We start from the raw sequence: 21763 nt of genomic DNA on the forward strand, positions 1-21763 counted from the left end.
ATATATATATATATATATATATATATATATATATATATATATATATATATATATATATATATATATATATATAAAAAAATTTCAGAGCCCATATACAAAGTTCAGATGTTTACAAAATTCAGGAATAGACACCATTTTATTTATAGGTTTTGAACTTGGTGCGTTTACATTTCTACAGTACGAAAAAAAAAATGCAGTTCTCTTTTTATAGTAATCACCACGTAACTAGTACTTCTATTAAGGCAAAGCCGTTTGTATCCAGAAGTCATACTATGTAACCCTGTTTAACTACATGGTATTTTAATAGTTGTTTCTCATTTTTGTTAAGAAATGTGAGAGACTACTGCTATATCTCTACTGCCATGAGCTGAGCATCGAGTTTCAAGAACCAGTCCCTGCCTCGGTAAGTTTGAGCTTTAATAGCATAGCACATATCATAATGCAGTGACTAATAAGATGAATTAAGATTTCCTTACAGTTATATCTTAAGGTAGTGTTACATAGGGTGATTACGGTGGAGAAATGATAAAGTTCCTGGTACATTATCACCAGCCAATCAGCTCCTAAATGTCCCTTTTTAATCCCAGCCTTAATAAATAAATATAAATATATAGATTATTATTTTTTATTGCCCCATCCTAATGATTTGGATTAGTTTTAAGTTCGGTTCGTAGTTTAAAAATGTGAAACCGGACCTTTCTCAGCCTTGTCATAACAAAGTGAAACTTGCCTGCCAAAGACTTTGGCCTTGGAAAAAAGTATCTTAAATAAAGATTTACCAACAGACTGTTTTATTCTGTTGCAGATACCAAATTACTACAAAATAATTAAGAAGCCCATGGATCTGTCCACAGTGAAGAAAAAGCTGCAGAAAAAGCATTCTCAACACTACCAGACGCCTGAAGACTTTGTTGCGGATGTCAGGCTTATATTTAAGAACTGTGAAAGGTTCAACGAAGTATGTTGGTCTTCTTACTTTATTATATGCGATCACTCTTTACCTAGCAGAATTCAGTGCATGTTGGGGCAATTCTGTCTGCTTATTTATTCTGCTTTTCACTGACTGTCCATTACAGCAATACCCGTTCTACGTATATGATTTACTACTAACCCTTTGAGTGCCAACGTTGCTGTGAGCGATCCTCAAAATATCCAATAAAAATGCCAGTGCTCACTCACAGCAACTGTTCTGTTAGTTTAAGTAAATACAAATACAGCCAAGTCAATTAACTGAAGTATAGTTCAATATTGCACCCCAAAAAAGAAGTCTATGAGCAATGCTGGCATTTTTAACGGCTATTTGGAGGATCTCTCACAGCAACGTTGGCACTCAAAGGGTTAATAAAAAGGTTTGTTTGGTGATCTTCACAGCTCTTTTGGCAAATTCTCTTGGCACTCAAAGGGTTAAGAAAGGCACATGACTGCTTCCTCAGGCAGTGCTGAATGAATGAGTCTGGATACTGGCTTTAACAGCCGTGAGAAGTAGTCCCATTTGCCTATTGCAGCAAATATTTCTTTGTGGGTTGGAGGATTTTGTAATGACACGAAATTTAACAGTCCTATATTGCTTGACTACGTTTTATGGCATAAGGGACTAGATTTGCTTTCCTGTTTTCAGATATACTTAGATACTCTGTGTAGCATAATATGTCCTCTTAGCACTCATGCATTTACATGTTGATTATATGCATGATTAAAAGTACTTCTTTTTATTTGTCTTCCCTCATGCCTTTTCCTTATGACAGTCGTTTTATGCATACTTTATAGTTACTTATCACCAGATAAGTAACTCGGCTCAGAAACCAAAAGTGACTGTCATAAAATATTTAAAACAATCTTCGATACTTATGTAGTACCAGGGCACGCACTAAGCAATTTGCTTAGTGGGCTATTCTGCATAAGGAAATCGCATTGCATGTCCGGTTTTAGTGCCATACGATGCGTGCGATGCAATCTTCCTAAGTAATTTATTCACTGCTCTCTTGCCCCGGGCTATAGGGTGCGATGCCATTAACTTTACTACACTGCAATGACATGCAATGTGATTTTTGGGCACCCCCCACTATCAACGCCACCCCGAAGCGTTGCAAGCGCAGTGCAACGCGTCCTCCCGACCTTTTCATACCCCCACTATCCATGTCGGCGTGGAGTTGATCTTATATAGTGTGGCGAACCTCCAAGCCCCGCGAGGGGACGCGCATTACTTTACATGTTTTCTGCGGGGCTCGCCACGCTTCGGGCTTGCTGCGCTCAACACACTATATGAAATCAACTCCACGCCGACGTGGATAGTAGGGGTATGAATAGGTCGGGAGGACGTGTTCCGCCGCCCCTCACTGCACTTGCCACACTTTGGGGTGGCGTGGATAGTGGGGGGTTTTAAGGCCCCCTTACATTATGCGATTTGGGCACGATTTTGCCCGATTCGGATGAATCGGGCCGTGAAATCGTCCCAAATCGCATATGGTGACATCCCCTCCGACCCGATGCGCGGCCCCGTGCGCATCGGATCGGAGATGGGAGGTCGGACGGGCTGCACATAAGATTTGCTAAATCTTATGTGCTGCCCGGAGCCGTGCTACCCCACAACAGGGGACCTACCAGAGTCAGGCGCAGGGAGCCGGGCAGCATCAGCGGGAGCAGGGGGGGCGGCGCAGAGTACCAGGGAGCCGGGCAGGAGAAGACGCTGCAGCAGCAGCACTTCAAAAAAAAAAGGGCCATACAAACACATAGGAAGCCATTCATTGGCTGAGACCTCTCTCAGCCAATCGCTCATTGGCTGAGAGAGGTCTCAGCCAATCAATGGCTTCCTATTCGTTTGTATGGGGTTTTTCTTTTTTTTTGGAAGTGCTGCTGCTGCATCGTGTTCTCCTGCCCGGCTCCCTGTACTCTGCGCCGCCGCCCTCCCTGCTCCCTGCCCAGCGGCTTCCTGCCCGGCTCCCTGCACCCCGACACCCCCCCCTGCCCACTCTCTGTTTGCGGGCATATTCCTGCTGCTGTCCCCCGCTCCCATTGTCCCTGCAGCTCCCCGGGAGTGGCATGTGATAAATCGCATGAGATTTATCACATGCAAAACTTGGCACATGAAGTGCCATCGCATGTGATCCCTCCCGGGGAGCTGCTGGGACAATCGGGTCCGACTTGTTGTTATGACAAGTCGGACAAATGTAAGGGGGCCTTTAGGAACAGAATCACACCAGCTACTGAGATCGCATCACACGGCACTAAAATAGGACGTGCATTGCGATGCGAATTTCTTGCATAAACATTTGTATGTTAATTGGGCACCCTGGTACTACATAAGTACCCAATATTACTAATGTAAATGTTCTCTATAGCATGTATAGCACCAACCCTGTAAGATTTTCTTCTCAAACTACATTACAATTTACTAATGACCTATTTATCAATCTGAAAGTGGTAGCTCACAGAGGACCTGCTGAATCAGATTCCTGAATCAGTTCTGTACCAAAACCAAGAGTGTACATAAGATAACTATTTTACAGCAGTAACTGGTACCAATGTACACCCTCAGCACAAATCCTAAAATAAGGATATGTAATTGGTGTCGGGCATTCTAGTGAATATATCCTTGTTCCCTAAGTAGGTTTCAAAACCTTTTTTGCTGCAGGAAATGTTAGTGCTCTATGCTGGATTTGCAACTAAAACAGTTGCTGCATGGACAGTTTCTGCAACTGTATTTTCGTTCTATGTTGTGGTGATTAGCTAAATTTGGTTATGTTTGGAAATTTTCCCTTTAATCACCTTAGCTGCCTCCACTTCTGATGGCCTGAGTTATGCATAATTTGGCATTGATGGGTAACTTTGAATGCTTGCCTTGTAATACGTTCTGCTTAGTGGCTGACCCAGTATGACTCTTCCCGCTTTGCATCTTTATCGAGACCAAGCCGGTTGTACTACTGCCAAGTTATATTAATATCGCTGCTGCCGGTGAGTGGAAGTGGATTCCCCCCCAAGCGATGCCAATCAGCACCCATAGTGCATCAGCTTACTGCAGATGTGGTGTGCTTTATCCTCCTGGCTACTATCGCAAAATCTCCTATGCACACCCTTTAGCCAGAAGCAGCAGTTAGGTGACTATGGTTCTCAATGGGGTAATGACACCTGCAGCTGTTTAAATCAGTAGTTAAGAGGGTGTCATTCTGCTACCACAACATGTACTTTGTTTCCATAAGATCTGACAATACATAGTCAATTCTGGGGTGGGTGTATGATCCTTCATTATAGGGTAGAAGTGGTACCAATTGTTAGCCCAATTATCTAATCATATTTTGCTGTACATATCATCTGCATTCCTGTAGTGTATAGCCTGTATGTAATTATTAAAAGCCTATGATTAGAAATGCATACACTTTTATATTTGCATTTAAGCACTTTCTAAAAGGTTTTCAAAAAATGTTTTATTTTTAAAGAAGTGCTCTATAATGTGAAGCATCCCTTTTTATACATGACTATATGCTTTATATTTGCATTTCTGAATGAGTATTCTATTCACATCATGGTTTAACAGATCATCTTAAAATCTTAAATTTTTTTAGTTTGGAAGAACTGTCTGTGCCATGTGACTTGTTTGTCCTGTTGCTGCAGCTGAACTTGATTTTTACACAACTAGTTTACATGGCTATCGGTTCCTCTATATGTTTATAATAACTAACACCATACTTGTACAAAAGTTACTGAAAGGCATAAACCAGGTTTATCGAATTACTTTCTGATTTGAATGCCCACATCTGTACTACATTGGGTAGCACTTTCGCGAATTCTGCTTCGGGATGCCCAAGTCTGCTCAGAAAATTAGGTGATGGGTGCTCTTTATTTTTTGATATACAAGTGAATTATGGAAAGGGAAAATCTCACAACCTGTTCCTAAATATCGGTGCAGAATGTAGTCAATCCTTCTGTGTTTGGGAACATTTTGTTATTCAGGCTCCACAAGGAAGGGATTTATGGAAGCAGCTGAGCATAATGCTCTCTATTGTCCTATGCTTCCCCTTTGGTCTGCCACTATGATGACCTTTTGCAAAAGATACCATGCTGTGAGGCTTTGTAATATTACCATCTGAAACCACAGCTTGACACCGTAGAGAGCTGGCCAGCTGTTATGTCTGCTACTTAAATCTTTGCCTGTTTGGTCCAAATGAAAGTATAATGTACAGTGAGTGGATAACCTTAGATATTTATTTTATTTGGTATGACTGTCCCATGACTCGAAGCTTCCACCATGTATGCCTTTTTTTTTTTTTTTTCTGTGGGGGTTGGTTATGTCTGTCTTTAGAAGTAGAAAATGTTCTCTGTAGGGATCCAGCCAAAGGCACCTTTTAGGCCTTCCTAAGAAGGTTTCACTCCAGGTGACCAGTTTATAGATAATTTTCAAATGAAGGAAATTCTGTGATCCTCTGTTGTGGCCACTGAAGTGAATAAGAGGACCCGTAACACATCTCAGACTGCACTGTTGCGTATTCCTTGAAGACATTTGGTGTTTTTTTTTTTCGTTCTCCATTTGCTGAGGTTATCTGATTAATCATGTAATCTTAGTGTTCATTGTTAACTGGTCATCTGTAGCCCCCAACCAAAATGCTGGGGTTTTTTTTAATCCCAATTTTGCATTATCAAAACTAAAACTGCTGCGTCTCATATGGTCTTACGCCTTTTCTCATGACAGCAGCTTTGGAGATTGACTGTAATTTCAGTCAGTCATATTGTATTACTTGAAAGTGTAATTCTATTTTATTTAACATAGATTTTTAAATTGCAGTCTGGTCATAACTACTTTTTATTCTTTGTTATGGCCTTGTTTTGTGGTGAAACCCTAAAAATAAATCTTAGAATAAATGATTTTCACATTTTTTTTGACTTTGGTGTCCTTTTTAGATGATGAAAGTTGTTCAAGTTTATGCAGAAACACAAGAAATTAATCTGCAGGTAAGCTTTCCAAACCATGCAAACTTGACAGAAGTCTATGCATAACCGTAAGTGAATTTTTTTTTTTTTTTTGTTCAACAGAACGATTCAGAAGTGGCCCAAGCAGGAAAGGCTGTTGCATTGTACTTTGAGGACAAACTTCCAGAAATCTACCCTGACAGGACCTTCCAACCAGTGTCAGAGTTTGAACCAGAGGAGGACGATGGTGAAATAACAGAGGACTCGGATGAGGATTTTGTACAGCCTCGAAGAAAACGTCTAAAATCAGATGAGAAGCCAGTGCATATAAAGTGATTTTAAATGCTCTGAACTTTACACTTTTCTGTAGAAAAAAAATAACTTTAAGAAGTACTTATTTAAGTGTTCCTGGAATATCTTCTCGCCTACACCAGCTACCATCAAGGAGAAGCTGGCAGCTTTTAGACAGTATTAGACCAACTAATGTTTGTACAGAAAAGATGAACATTCTTTTAAAGAAGACAAATGGAGGAGACATTGTCACTTTCTTCAGAATTTTTTTTTTAAAGTTTTTATTTTATTTTGTTCATTTGAACTTTTGCCTCAAGGAACAGTCTATTCGTAATCTCACTTAGATTTTGTGAAATATTGAGGACAATTCCCTTGGCTTGGTATTTTCAACCGTTCTTTGTACAGATCTATATGTGGACTTGGTGGTTGATGTTGCTTGTTAATCTATTTCTTTCTTGAAGATCGGACCAGTACATGGAGTTTACTGTAACACTTTCTCCTCTACTAGTCAGGCTGCTTTGTAGTTTGACTTCTGGAACAGTGAAATACATGGTACAGGTTTAAAATTGCTTTCTGAATGATTTTTTCATTCTCATTTTTTTTTTGTCACTAAGTTTTTATTTTTATTTTGACTTGAGTGGTTAGCTGAGTGGGTCATCCTTCAAAGTTCTGATACATAGATATATATTTTGTGAAGGAAACAGTTTAACTTGGATCATAAAAACATTAACTTTTGCTATGTATATATGAGGAAGCTAATAAGTGTTCGTAAATTCAAACTGCATTGTTTCAGGCAACAGATTGTCAACCATTGCTGTTGTCTTGCATCCAGGACAAGGAAAAATAAATTAAGTTACTGGTTAAATATTCTTGATTTTATCATGTTTTAACACTTGAGTGGTAGTTGGGAAATTTTAATACATTTAAAATAATTACAAAATTACATTGTCTTCCTTTTTTGATTTGTTTAACAAATGTATCATTTTGCTATGCTCACTGTGTCTTACTTGTACATAGAACCTGAGTGTCTCAAGATGGCAACCTTTCCAGATTGGTGTTTGTTTTCTTTTGTTTTCGATGGAGTATGTTCTTTGAAGATGTTTTATGCAGAGCTTGCTACTAAAACAAAACATTTTACAACCAATTAGTGGTCATATGTCTGCTAGAGGAATCCCAATAAATCCTATAGTCGTTTTAAGCAAACATCATTTCTACCTCCTTTCCTTTACTGACCATGGTTGTCCAAAAGATTCACTTTATGGTTTAAAGCAGAACTGTAACAAACCTAATCATAGCCCAGGGGTACTCAAGCTCTGTCCTCAGGACCCCACACAGTTCACGTTTTCCAGGTCACCCAGCAGATCTACAGGTGGAGCTAATTATTTCACTTGTGATTCTATGAGGAGACCTGCAAAACAGGCACTGTGTGAGTTCCTAAGAATTGAGTTTGAGATCCTGTGTCATAGCCAATGAGTAGCACATGAATGTTTTATATGCAACAAGCCCTGGAAGAAATTTGGAGCTTCCCCCCCCATGCCTGAAGGTATTTAACGTAAACACTGTGTGTCATGTTATTGAATGTAAGTTTATTGGGTAGCTTGCACAACATGTAAAATGTGCTTCCATCTGGCAGCTTTCTCCGTTTCAATTTAAATTTTCTTTCAGACTGTTACTCTTGGAGAAATATTGGGTGTTCCCATCTTATGAAATTGTTTCTGTAACCGCTTCTATTTCTTGTTCTAAGTCAATGCATATTCATACTAATTGTTTGGGTGGGAAATAGTAGTTTTTTTTATGTGTATCAAACTTCCATGCTGTAATTGCTTCCATTCAGGTAATCTGTTTTAAGACCTCACATTCTGCTATGGTTAACAAAATGTTTACATGTTTATGAGAATTTCAATGTCCCTACATTAGTTTTAACTGAACCCTTTTTAAAAAAATTATGTTTCGTCATGTATAATAATGCCAAACGAAGTTTTACGTTTATCATTTTATTACAATTGTGTATGCAAGCACAGTAATGGTTCATCTAATGAAGAAAACTAAAAGATGGGTAAAATGCAACAGTGTTGTATGTATCCATTTTTCAGAGGTATAATGTTTTAGCAATAGAATCTTTGATTTTTGTTTTTCTTTGCCATTCTTAGTGTGGTGTGATTAGACTGGGATGTGAAATGAGTAAGATTTTAACCCTTTGAGTGCCAACATCTGTGAGATGCACAAATACTAAGGAGGTATGCAATCTGCCACCGCTGTTTCCGACATGGGAAATAGCGGCGGCTCCCTATTCAATGCTGTCATTAATAACCGCATTGATGCGGGATCACGGCTGAACGGGCCCAACTTCAGAAGCTGTAGGGCCCGTTCTGCTAATAGCCGTGGATTGTCGTTATCCGGGCTGCAGATCGACAATCCACGGCTGTTTTCATGGCCACGCCCCCTTTGCGCCCATCGGCAGGCGGAACATTGAATCCTGTCTCTCTTTATTGGCCTGGATCACGGCTGTCGGTGCCTGGATCACGGCTGTCGGTGGGTATCGACAGCCGTGATCCCACATTGTATACCCCCCTAATACTGAAAATGCTCACATTTGTTGTATAGTTTCAAATAAAAATGTTGTGTAAAAAAGATATTTCCTATATAAGGTAAACATTACAGGTCATTATGATGAACAAAAATGTTTGACAATTTTTACACCTATTTTGATAAATTCACTTGGCACTCAAAGGGTTAAACAGACACAAAACCAAATATATATGCGCAAACAACTTGTTTGGAAGTGCCATTAAAACTGAGATGTGTTCATATTTAAAATAATTTTTTTTTCAAGGAAGGACTAAAAATGAAAAACTGTTTTGCAACAAAATTATACAGTACTTGTTTCCTAGCACAGCACCACCGATTTTAATTGTATTGATCGCGGCCGCAAAAATAGCGTCCATCGCATGCCAACCAAATCACATGCGATGGACGCGATTTTTACATTGGAATCAATGTAAAATGGTCCCGAGACACAATTTTACATTGATTTCAATGTAAAAAGCCCCAAAACCCCCCCTGATGGGTGAAATGGCCCTCCATTGTTAACGCCACCCCACTATTGACGCCAACCCGAAGCGTAGCAAGCGGCGTGGAGTTGATCTTTATATAGTGTGGCGAGCCACCGAGCCCGAAGCGTGGCGAGGGGACGCGCATAACTTCACAGGTATGCGCGTCCCCTTGCAGGGCTTGCCGCGCTCACCACGCTTCGGGCTCGCTGCGCTCGCCACACTGTAAAATCAACTCCACGCCAACGTGGATAGTGGGGGTATGAAAAGGTTGGAGGACGCGTACCGCCGCCCCTTGCCACGCTGTGGGGTGGCGTTAACAATGGGGGGGGGGCATTAACCATACTTCATACCCATGAGGGGGCATATACAATGAGATATTGTCCCTTTTCCCATTGTTCCCTATATAAAATCGCATCGATCGCATCGCATGCCATTATAATGGCATGCGACCGATGTGATCAACGCGATTTTAACTTTAAAACTCATTTAACATTGTTCTCTATGGGAAAATCGCGTCGGTCGCATCGCGGCCCATTATAATGGCCCACGATGGACGCGATTTTCTCTTTACCGGCAATTAAAGCTGGTAATTGACAGAAAATCGCGTCAATCGCATGCCTTAAGTACCTTAACTTAAGGCATGCGATCAACCCCACGGGCGCCGTGCTAGGAAACAAGTACCAATTTTATACTTTAATTGAGAGGAAATAACTTTTCAATAACATTTTACCTCAGTAGTTCATGTTTTCTATGTGACAGAGCTATTTGTCAATACAAAATGTCTGTAGGTAGACAAACAATCTGGTGTGCATAGAAAAATAATCTTCCCCCGTGATGCACATAGCTTTATCTGAAATGTATTTTGTTGCAATGTTTGTGAAATGATCCTAGTAGCTCTCTTGCATAAGACGACTTGCACTTTGTTTTGTTAAAAGCCCATGACATTTTAATTTAAATGCAGTTTCTGCTGCCTGGTGCTGATTAAAATATTCAAATTGCTGGAAAATGAAATGTCCAAACGCTGTTGTTTAATCTGGTTATTTGTCTCTTAAGTGGTCTATTTGGCAAGAAGTGCCTAATGGTGGACAAAAGAATTCACATTTTTTGCCATGTTTGCATGTGACTGCCATATTTGTCTACACATACCTGATAGACAGGCTTTGCAAAATGCACCCATCCTGCTAAGGATCTTCTTTTTGCAAATGCAGAAGACTTCAACATGTGTCTGTAGCTCACTGTGTAAAGGCCCCCACACACTAGAACGATTTATTGGCTGATATATCGGTCAGAAATCGGACAATCGGCAATATCCGGCAATAAATCGAACAATTGGCCAAAAAATCGTTCTGGGGGTCTTAAATGTGTAATGGGATCTAATAGAGAGATTTGCTGTTACACAAAGCAGGAATAGAACAGTCCTTTTCCTGATTTTCTCATGTGCAGTAGATAAGTAGACCTACTGTGATTGTGTTTTGTTTAGGTTTTTTTTACCAAAATTTGAAAGCTGGAGGACAGCCATATTATACTTTAATAATTGACCCATAAGTCATTGAGGGTTTTTTAACGCATTTTACTTCGTGCCTTTATGTAATTCCTTTTTTATAGCTCTAATCTTAACTCTATTTTCTCCCGTACAGTCAACTTGTTGGCAGACTGTGAGCCAGAGCTCTGTACATTTTATATATGTAGAATGTGTGTATGTAGAAGATTCTGCTTCCTGGTGACAAGATTTTTTGCTGCAGGGAAGGAGGAAGCAGAATCTGGTCTACCACTCATGAAAGACAAGTGGCAGCGGTGCCCTGCCTGGCTGTATTCATACTCAGGTCCGAAGCTATTTTTAAATTTTGCGCAGGCTCGCAAACCAATTGAAGCTTGGTATCTGGCAGCCAATCAGGAGCCACATCTGTCGCTCCTGATTGGCTGCAGGACTGCAAGCTCCAATCACTGTCACCCTCAACATTGAATAACATCTAAAAAAGTTATTACAATACTTATTAAAGTACACTTAACCCTGTCTTAAACTTCCATTAAAATCATGCTCCCCAATCTACTGTTTCTCTTTTCATTTCATGAAATACTCACTAAACTTCATACATCCTATAATCTCCCTGACACCACTCTGTGCACATTGCCTCTTCTATTATACACTCCCCTTTCTAAACACTCATGAGCTTTTTACTTCACTACATGTGCTTTCGCATCCACATCCTGCCTCCAAAATAAAAAATAAATAAAAAATCCACCAATATATCCTTTCTAATCTTATTAGCTATTAACATATCATCAAATCTAGGCCTCATCGACCTGTCCCACTCAGATTTAGCTGGTTCAACCTCATAAAATATCAAATTCCTCCCACCAAGCAATTTAAATGTGCCCTTTTAAATACACACTCTATTTGCAACAAATTAACATCCATCCACTACCTCTCAATCTGACTACGTAAACCTTCTGGCTATTGCAGAACTGTCACACGGTGGTCTCCACTTCACTCTCACCTTTAGACCTGGTAACAGTAAATGAGGTGGGGGTGTGTAGGAATATTACTGTCCTATTTCTACACACACACACACACACACACACACACACACACACACACACACACACACACACACACACACACACACACACACACACACACACACACACACACACACACACACACACACACACACACACTGTTCTACCACCAGTTCCTTTACTCAGTCACATAATTTGAAGCTGACTCTATTACCGTGTTTCCCCGATAATAAGACACTGTTTTTCAGTCCAAAAACCTCTACAGGGCTTATTTTCAGGGTAGGGCTTAATTTAGCCTCTCAGTCCTGCTTTTATCCACATCATGCCCCTCAATCACCGTATACTTTAAGCACAACTGCCACTTTCCTTCTGCGTTTTTCAGCCTCTGTGAAATGCATCCCTGGGACCGCTGATGCTAGCAGTACCGGGGGGGGGGGGGGGGGGGGTGTAGGGACTTGGAGAAATCGAGATTTAGCTAGGGCTTATTTTCGGGTAGGGCTTATTGTTAGGGAAACATGGTAGGATTTTTTTACCGTCTCTCTGCTGCTATCCATCACTGACCTGGGCTTCCCAAACCTCAGTTTCTCGGTTCCTCCACCGTGGGTAGTGATCAGGAAAGGGAAAAAGACACCATCCCCTATATTAGGGCACCTCCTCCTTGTGTCAGTGTCTTTTTCCCTTTCCGGGGTAGTGAGGGAATGGCTTACCCTGTGAAGGTGCAGGCAGAATCCCGGACCACCGCTGCGGCGTTCTGGCAGGGAGGAAGAGGAAGAGCCGGCCTCTAAGAGCATCGGCTCTGGGTGCTGCATGCGACCCCTCTGTGGGGGCGAGCTTGAGCGGCGGCGTCCACGGCATGGCGCAGGAAGGAGCACGGGCGCGTCATGCCGAGCCTGCGTTAATCCAGAGGGAGAGCGGGCGGACATCATCAGACGGTGCGGCGCATAAGTGTGACTACTTCCGCCGGAGAGTGGCAGAAGTTGGAAAGAGACGCTGAGAGCAGGCGGCTGAGCAGCGGTAAGCACTATACCACCAACGGGTATGGTATATTTTTCTCCCACTGTACCACCAATGTAGTTGGATTAATTAGTGTGCTATACCACCAACGTGTATGGCAGTATTTGTTCTTTTTGGCTGGATGCACTTTGGTTTTGGTTTGTTAGTGCATCAGCACTGACAATATATTGTTTTCTTTGTGCAAGGTGGTGCAGGTAGGGTCACACTTGTGCAGAGAGAGAGTGAGATGTTTTTTGTATTTTTTGGAATTCACTCTGGTTTTTATTATTGTTAGTGCTGCACCGCTGATACCATGGAGGAAGAAAAGCGGCAGTCTGTAAAAAAGTCAGTGTAAGCCGTATTCCTGTGGGTATTTTTTATTGCAGGGGTAAAAATTCTGATGGTAAAGGTAGTATGTTTTATTTTTAGGTCAGAGTCAAGTAAAGATAAAGAGACTAAAGGCCACCATACACTATGCGATTTGGGCACGATTTCACCCGATTTGGATGAATCGGGCCGTGAAATTGGCCCAAATCGCACTTGCAGACACCCTGGCTGAGAGAGGTCTCAGCCAATCAATGGCTTGCTAGTCATTCTGTATGGGCTTTTTTTTTTTTTTCAAGTTATCTGTGTTGCTCCCGCCGCTGCCCGGCAGCCAGTGTCATCCTCCCTGCCCAGCGCGCTGCTCCCGCTGTCACCCTCCTCCTGCCCGGCTCACTATGCAGCCTCCCCTGCTCGGCTCTCTATTAGCCAGCATCCCCCGCCCGCTGATGACTACCCCGCACGGCTCCCTCCTCCTGCAGCTCCCCGGGGACCGCATATGATAAATCCATGCGATTTATCATATGCAAACCTTGGCACATCAAGTGCCTAATCGTGTGTCCCCCTCCCGGGGAGCTGCAGGGTGAAATCAGGTCCGACTTGTCCTTAGGACAAGTCGGACTAATGTATGGGGGCCTTTAGGCCAAGCCCAAAAAAGTGCATGTGCCTAAATGCAGCTTCTGTGATAAGCACCTGCCAGAGAAACATGTCGGCAGTGTTTGTGAGGGATGTAAATCTTCTCAGATACTGTACTACCTCCGGCACAGATGTCAAATTTGGTAGAGATGCTCAGAACTGCACTTTCAGACTCCTTTGTGACTGATTGTATGACAGTATTAGGCTTGATGGCAGCAGCACTGGACACAGTGCAGTGGGCAAGATGGCACACGAGAAAACTACAAAATTCTTTCTTGGCTCAATGGGACAGAAGGAGCGAGGATCTGTCACAGAAAATCGTGTTGACAAGAGCCGCAAAGTCAGACCTGAACTAGTGGGCGAACGAGAATCGTTTAGAAAGAGGAAAGTCATTTGCGGTAATAGAACAGGTCATCGTGACCACCGATGTCAGTCAGACTGGGGAGCAAACTGCCGGCAGAGGATGGCTCAAGGAGAGTGGTCCTGGGAGTGGCGAAAAGCACATTCAAACCTAAGAGATGAAGACGGTAGTACTAGCCTGTCATCATTTTCGAGAAGAGCTGATCGGAAAAGAAGTTGTAATAAGGTCAGACAATCGATTGGTGGTGTCGTACGTCAATCGGCAAGGAGGTACGAGGAGCCTTCAACTCATGCAAGACATGACCGAGTTATTCAAGTGGGCGGAAGCCACGGTTCCCGCGATTATAGCCGTTTTTCTAGCAGTCAAAGAAAATCAAATTGCAGATGAGCTGAGCAGGAAAAAACGCTGGCCAGGCGAATGGGAGCTCAACACCGAGGTGTTTGCCACACTAACAACGAGGTGGTGGGTGCCACAGGTTGACCTGCCAACAGGAGGGTACCAGTTTTTTTTTTCCAAGATCCTCGAGCCTCACAGATAGAGCAATTAACGGCAATTTGGGACATGTCGAGGGCGTACGTGTTCCCACGGTTTCCAGTGATCGCAAGATTTTTAAGAAAAATCCAAAGAGAAACGACAGAGGTCATAGCGGTACTGCCGTTCTGGCCAAGGAGGGCATGGTTCAACAAGGTCCTTCAGATGGCAGTGGACGGTCCATGGATGCTCCCGTCAACACCCGATCTACTGATACAAGGCCGAGTACGTCAAGCGCAGCCACAGGCCTGGAGGCCGACTGCCTGGCGGTTGAAATCAACTGCCTAAATAGCAAGGGTTTTTCTAAAAATGTCTACTTCAAGGTCTTACTACAAAATTTGGAGAAGGTACATACATTGGTGTCATGAAAATCAAATAACTCCAAAGAAGATTTCCTCCATTCTGGAGTTTCTACAGAATTGTTACAGATGAGGCTAGCAGTCAATTCATTTGAATGTGCAAGTGTCAGCCTTAGGAGCTATGCTAGACCAAAAGGTTGGGGATAATAAGTATGTACGCCATTTTTTTCAAGCAGCCAAAAGAATGAGACCGAGGGTGAGGGCATCAATGGCGCCCTGGGACTCAAATTTGGTGTTGGGAGTGTTAGCCATGGAACCTTTTGAACCATTGGAAGAAATCAATTTAAGTCTGCTTACTTGGAAGGTCGTTTTTTTAGTGGTGATTGCCTCAGCGAGGAGGGTGTCCGGGTTGCAGGCGTTATGGGCGGAGGAGCCTTTTTTAAAATTTTTTAGTGATAAGGTGGTGGTACGCACAAATCCTCAGTTTTTACCAAAAGTGGTATCTGAGTTCCACCTTAATCAAGAAATAGTAGTGCTGTCATTATGTACGAATCCAGAAAACAAGAGAGGAGCGTCTGAATAAATTGGATTTGGTAAGGGAAAGGTCATATGGCTTCGAAAGCAACAATTGTAAGATGGATCAGATTGTGCATAATTAAAGCCTACGAATTGAAAGAGAAAGAACCGCCCAAGGGACTCAAAGCACACTCTACAAGGGCAGTGGCTGCGTTGTGGGCTGAGAGAATCCGCTTTGGCGGTAGAGCTGTGTAAAGCAGCAGGATGGTCATCGATTCATACGTTTACCAAGCACTATCGTATTGATGTCCTATCTTCAGCGGATGCGAAGTTTGGTAGAAGAGTCCTCAGTGCAGTAATATAAAAAAATAAAAAAAAATTAATATATTAAAAAAAAAAGGAGCATTATTATTTACTTGATCTTATGATATGATCAATTCCCACCCAAGTGACGTAACTGCTGGGATAGGACCCATGAGGTCATGGCTGCCATGGGGAGGTAGAGGAAATATCAGATTCTTATCTGATAATGTGTTTTTCCTCTACTCCACCATGGCAGCATATATTCCCGACCCATTGTGTTATTTAGTTATGTACTAACTGTGTTTATATTTAAGCTGGAAAAGTCAAAAGACACTGAGACAAGGAGGAGGTGCCCTAATATAGGGGATGGTGTCTTTTTTTTTTTTTTTTTTTCTCCCTTTCCCGATAACTACCCACGGGGGGGAGGAACCCATGAGGTCATGGCTGCCATGGTGGAGTAGAGGAAAACGGTTAAGAATCTGATATTTCTGAAAGGTTTCTCTCCCACTTCCTATCCTCTGACCTCTCATCATCATCTTGTGTGACATCAATTGACAGTCCACCATCTCTGCATGTTTCCAAACTCCTCTCTCGGCCTCCCACAGTAAAATCAGAGACTGCGCATAGCCTGCTGTATGCAAGATCAAGGCAGTGACCTTCATCATGAGTAGAGCAGTCAGACCACTAACACTTCCTTCTCTTTCTGATCAATCTGATCACCCTCTTACTGTCCTCCATCACCTCAAGATTGACACTGAAATCAAGCAAGCCACCTCCTTACCCGCAGAAATAGTAACACTATTAATTTTCCACAACTTTCCACCTCTCCAACAGTTCACAAATTTCTACATTTACCTCTCCGAATTCTGCTTTGTATGACCTGTATCAGACGCTTGAAAAAGCCCTTGACTTTTTCTGATTCCCTTACCTCCTTCAAGCGCTCCCTCAAAACCCACTTTTTTCGACTACCCTATCCCTCCTCCTAACCTCTTTTGATCCTCCTATCCTGCCTCCGTTCCCATCCGTTCCTACTTATCCTATTGTTTTCGTTCGTCCTTTTAGTATGTTAACTCTTATGAGTAGGGCCCTCCTTCCTCACGTACTGACCCTACCTCTTTACCTCACCTGTGCTCCTGTCCTGTTCTTCCCTTCCTCTACTTCATCTTCAGTCTCCTCGACAATTTTGACACCTACTTCTGAGCTGATGCTGATTTTAGTTCTACCAGCTATACCCCTATTTATGCTGTATTTTATCAACACACCCTGTACCTTACCTTGTAATTTGTTTTTTTGTTTGCTATGTACGGCGCTGCGGACACTTTGGCGCCTTATAAATAAACGTACTACTACTACTTGACTAAGTGGCTCCAGCCTCCCATTACACCCCACAAAGGCTTAGATGCTGGCCGTAGCACTCCAAATGAACAAAGCAACTATAAAAACAGTCCCATAAAGTAGAGCGCCAGTGGCGTAAATCTCAGAATCCAAGTGATTTTCTCACATATATGACTATCCTACGCCTACCGCAATGCTTTGGACACTGCCAAACAAACATACTTCCATTCTCTCATCTCTTCCCATGACACCAACTAGGGAGGCCAATCCCGGTCCATTTATTTTATTTTTTTTCAATCCCGGGGTTTGGGATTGAAAACTCAATCCTGCGATTGGTCTCATGCCACTGGGAACTGCTTAGAAGCAATCCTTTTGCTGTTTATCGGGCAGGTTGAGTATACAGAGGCAGCAGGAATGAGCGTGACCACTAACATCAGTGTGACTGCACAGCATGTTTTCTGGGCAACACCTGAGCCCGGGTGTTGCTTGTGCTCAGCGCTGCCCGACAAAGTGTTTAAAGGTATTTAAATGTGCATTGAAATCCAAACCAAAAATCCCTGAAATCCGGGGATTGGCATACCTACCACCAACCCTAATCAACTTTTCAACACCTTTAAGTCTCTTCTGTACCCTCGCCCACCAGCTACCATCAGTGCAAAATAATTTCCTCCTACTTTAAGGACAAGATTGATAATATCCTGGTGGAAAACAGGGGCATAGCATACACCTGCGCAGGTATATGTAACCATTATCTCTGAATTCTATTATCATGTAGTGTTCTAGATTAACTACTAACATTACTCAGTGTGCTGAGGGAAAAAATGTCTTGTTTTACTTACCCAGTATTAAACCCTCCCTCATGCACCTGGGTAATGTTACTGAACTAATTGAGCATCTACCACTATCTGTATGTATGTTAGAGGCAGAAGGGAGCCCATATTAGGAGGAGATGTGGGTCCTGATATGCCACATGGAGTAGTCTGGGGTTGCTCCAAGGTAGGTAGCTCTTAGTTTGGATATATCAAGTAAGGAGCCATTATCATGTGGCTCCTTGCTGGTTAATCGCAGACCCAATTTAGGGTAACGGTGGTGTGGGGTGCGGTGCTCCTGGACTGGATGGGCTGGGTGGCTTTAGTGCGGCATGCCCTTACATTCTATTAACACTTTTCCCTCACTAACACTATCTCTCTCCTATTTTAATTACATTTCATTTATCTCTCTCTTTATATATAGCTTCGGCTTCTTATCACTAATTATTAACACTTCGTATATCACTGGCATGCCGCACTGGGCTTCCAAGCTTATGATGGTTTTTGGGGTGCCGCACCCTGCACCTAGATATAGTGCTAGGGACCCCCAATATACAGAGAAGCCTTGATGCGGCTTGAGGGCATAGCATACACCTTCACAGTTATATGTAACCAATATCTCTGAATTCTATTATCATGTAGTGTTCTAGATTGGTTACTAACATTACTCAGTGTGCTGAGGGAAAAAATGTCTTGTTTTACTTACCCAGTATTAACCCCTTCCCGACGTTTGACGTATATATACGTCATGGCCGGGATGTACTTCCCGACACATGACGTATATATACGTCGTGACTTTAAACTGTCCCCGCGTCTATAGACGCGGTGACAGTTTAAACATGTCTGCTGTCCCTGACAGCAGACATGTCCCAGCATGTCCAGGGGGGGCGGCGATGCCTCCCCCCCGTCGGCGATCGCTGTGATTGGCTGTTCAATGTGAACAGCCAATCGCAGCGTTTTCCTGTGTTACCGGCGAATATGACGCTCGGTAACACAGGTGTCAATCACCGCCGGGTGGGAGGGGGCGTGAGGGGGTCACCGGTGATGACCACACCTCACCCCACCTGCCCCCAAGGCTGTGATTGGTCCGACGGACCAATCACAGCCATAGCGCGTTATTTAAACTAACGGTGACTGCGCTGCAGACGCCATTCCGGTCTGGAATTGCGTGCAGAGCGGTCACCGGCCAATCTGTCGTGATATACATACCTGATCCTTGCCTGATCCTTGCCTGATACTTACCTGATCACCGCTGGTAGCGTGCTGCCAGCAGCTGGATGCTTACTGGATCTTGTCACTTCCTGTGTGCTGCTGCAGTGTCATAGAGTGAGAGATAGTGAGAGATAGTGAGAGATAGTGAGAGATAGTGAGAGATAGTGAGAGATAGTGAGAGATAGTGAGAGATAGTGAGAGATAGTGAGAGATAGTGAGAGATAGTGAGAGATAGTGAGAGATAGTGAGAGATAGTGAGAGATAGTGACAGAGAGTGCTATATTTTGTGTCTGCTGCACCCCCTTTTGTGCTGATCAGTATATCTGTGCTGATCAGCAACTTTTTGGGGGTGCAGGGGTTATTTTTTTTATATATATATACCTGTCAGTTGCACCAAAGCTTGTGCTGCCTGTGCAACTGACTGCTGCCCCCCCTTTTGTGCTGATCAGTATAAATTAACTGATCAGCAACTTTTTGGGGGTCCAGGGTTTTTTTTTAATATATATACCCTGTCAGGTTGCACCCACAGTTGGGTGCCTGCTGCCCCTCACTGCTAATCAGTGTTGCATCACTGATCTGCAGTTTTTTTTTTTTTTTGGAGAGTGCAGTGGGGTTTTGTTTTTACACCCACGTTGCTTTTGTGGGTGTCCTGTGGCCGCTGAGCGCTGATCAGTGACGTACATCACTGAACAGCATTTTTGGCACAGGGTTGATATAATTTTTTTTTTTTTTGGATCAAATTCCTGTTGCCTTGGAGCGCTGTTCAGTGACGGACGTTACTGACCAACATCTGTGCTCAATTTTTGGCGCAGGACCTTTTTTTTTTTTTTTTTTTAACCCCTTCAATTTTTTTTTTTTTTTATTGGGATCAAATTCCTGTATAAAGTTTTTTTTTTTTTTTTTTTTCTGCACTACATACACACTACATACCCCCCGTGTTGAAATAAAGTTTGTACCCCCCCTACACTATACACGTGTTGAAACATTACACTTACAGAAACACAAAAATAAAAATGGCATCCCAAATGTCATCCCAAATGTCATCCCAGTCATCCAGAAGAATGTATTCAGTGGAGGAGGCATATGCCATGCTTGCCTCTGACTCTGACACAGCCAGTGATGCAAGCGGGGAATTTGAAGGATTCGTCTTAAGCTCCTCTAGTGATGAGGGGCCCCCGTAGAGCAGCTGAGGACCCCCCCCCAAATGATTGATCCCGTATGGACGCCACCACCAGACAATTTTGAGCCCCAGGTTCCTGAGTTTTTGGCCATCCCAGGAATCCAATTTGATTCAACAGGTCTCAGAGAAATTGACTTTTTCAAATTATTTTTCTCTGATGATTTTATAAATTTAATGGTGGACCAAAGTAATTTATATGCCCAGCAGTTTATTGCTCAAAACCTCACGTCATCATTTGCTAGGTGGACCCCTGTAGATGTAGTAGAGATGATGACGTTTTGGGGTCTGGTGTTACATATGGGCATAGTAAAAAAGCCAGAAATTAGGCAATATTGGAGTACAGATGTTCTGTACAGCACCCCACTTTACCGTATGGCCATGGCTCGGACTCGTTTTGAGACAATCCTTAAATTTTTACATTACACCGATAATGCACAGTGCCCACCCAGAGATGATCCCACCTTTGACCGGCTATTCAAAGTCAGGCCGGTCATTGATCATTTCAGTGCCAAATTTGCAGAGATGTACATCCCTGAAAAATTTATTTGTATCGACGAGTCCCTTATACATTTTAAAGGAAGGGTTAAATTCCGCCAGTACCTTCCCAATAAGAGGGCAAGGTATGGCATAAAAATGTATAAGCTGTGTGAAAGCACCTCAGGGTACACCGACAGGTTTAGGGTATATGAAGGGAAGGACTCAAGAATTGAACCGCCAGAATGCCCCCCCTCCCTCGTAGGTGTTAGTGGAAAAATTGTCTGGGATTTAGTGCACCCCTTCCTGGATAAAGGTTATCACCTCTATGTGGATAACTTTTACACTAGCATCCCCCTGTTTAAGGCCCTTGGTTCAAGAGGTACAGCAGCTTGCGGTACTGTGCGCAAGAACCAAAGAGGCCTCCCAAAAACGCACGTTGCCCAATTACTGAGAAGGGGTGAAAGCAGGGGAATATGCACCGAAAATATGTTGTTGGTCAAATATAAGGACAAGAGGGATGTCCTTATACTGACAACAATTCATGGAGACAGTACCACCTCCGTCCCTGTACGAGGTACCAGTACCCACACCTCAAAACCTAATTGTATCCTAGATTACAATAAGTACATGGGCGGAGTGGATCTTTCAGATCAGGTACTGAAGCCGTACAGTCCCCTGCGGAAAACAAAAATCTGGTACAAGAAGCTGGCCGTGTATATCATCCAGATGGCACTTACGTGCTATTCCGTTCTACCAGCCAGAGGGGGACATTTATGCACTTTCAAGAGGAAGTCATAAAGGGCCTAATATGTGGGAACCAGCAGGCAGAGGGCCCCAGTACTTCTAGTACTGGCCCCCGTATTGTACCAGGGCAGCATTTTCCTAACGAAATCCCCTCCACTGCAAAAAAGGGCAGGACACAAAAAAGGTGCAAAGTTTGCTATAAAAAGGGAATAAAAAAGGATACTATTTTCCACTGTGAAACTTGCCCCGACAAACCCGGCCTATGTATAAAGGAGTGTTTT

The 21763-nt window shown here is 42.8% G+C and overlaps 1 protein-coding gene across 2 annotated transcripts in view; it reads left to right on the plus strand.

Annotated features, from left to right (window-relative positions):
- The window catches only part of TRIM33 (tripartite motif containing 33), a 101301-nt gene extending 94058 nt beyond the window's left edge, over positions 1 to 7243 (plus strand). The window contains exons 17-20 of one of the 2 annotated variants that reach the window (XM_083172751.1): positions 329 to 403; positions 806 to 958; positions 5893 to 5943; positions 6025 to 7243. In XM_083172751.1, the coding sequence (XP_083028877.1) occupies positions 329 to 403; positions 806 to 958; positions 5893 to 5943; positions 6025 to 6237 (492 nt within the window). In that variant the 3' untranslated portion in view covers positions 6238 to 7243. The remainder of the gene's footprint in view (positions 1 to 328; positions 404 to 805; positions 959 to 5892; positions 5944 to 6024) is intronic. The other variant, XM_083172752.1, reaches the window with a different exon arrangement.
- The last annotated feature ends 14520 nt before the right edge of the window (positions 7244 to 21763 follow it).

Source organism: Crinia signifera, chromosome 2 (assembly GCF_055691185.1).
Source record: "Crinia signifera chromosome 2, ASM5569118v1, whole genome shotgun sequence".
NCBI classification, from domain to species: Eukaryota; Metazoa; Chordata; class Amphibia; order Anura; family Myobatrachidae; genus Crinia; species Crinia signifera.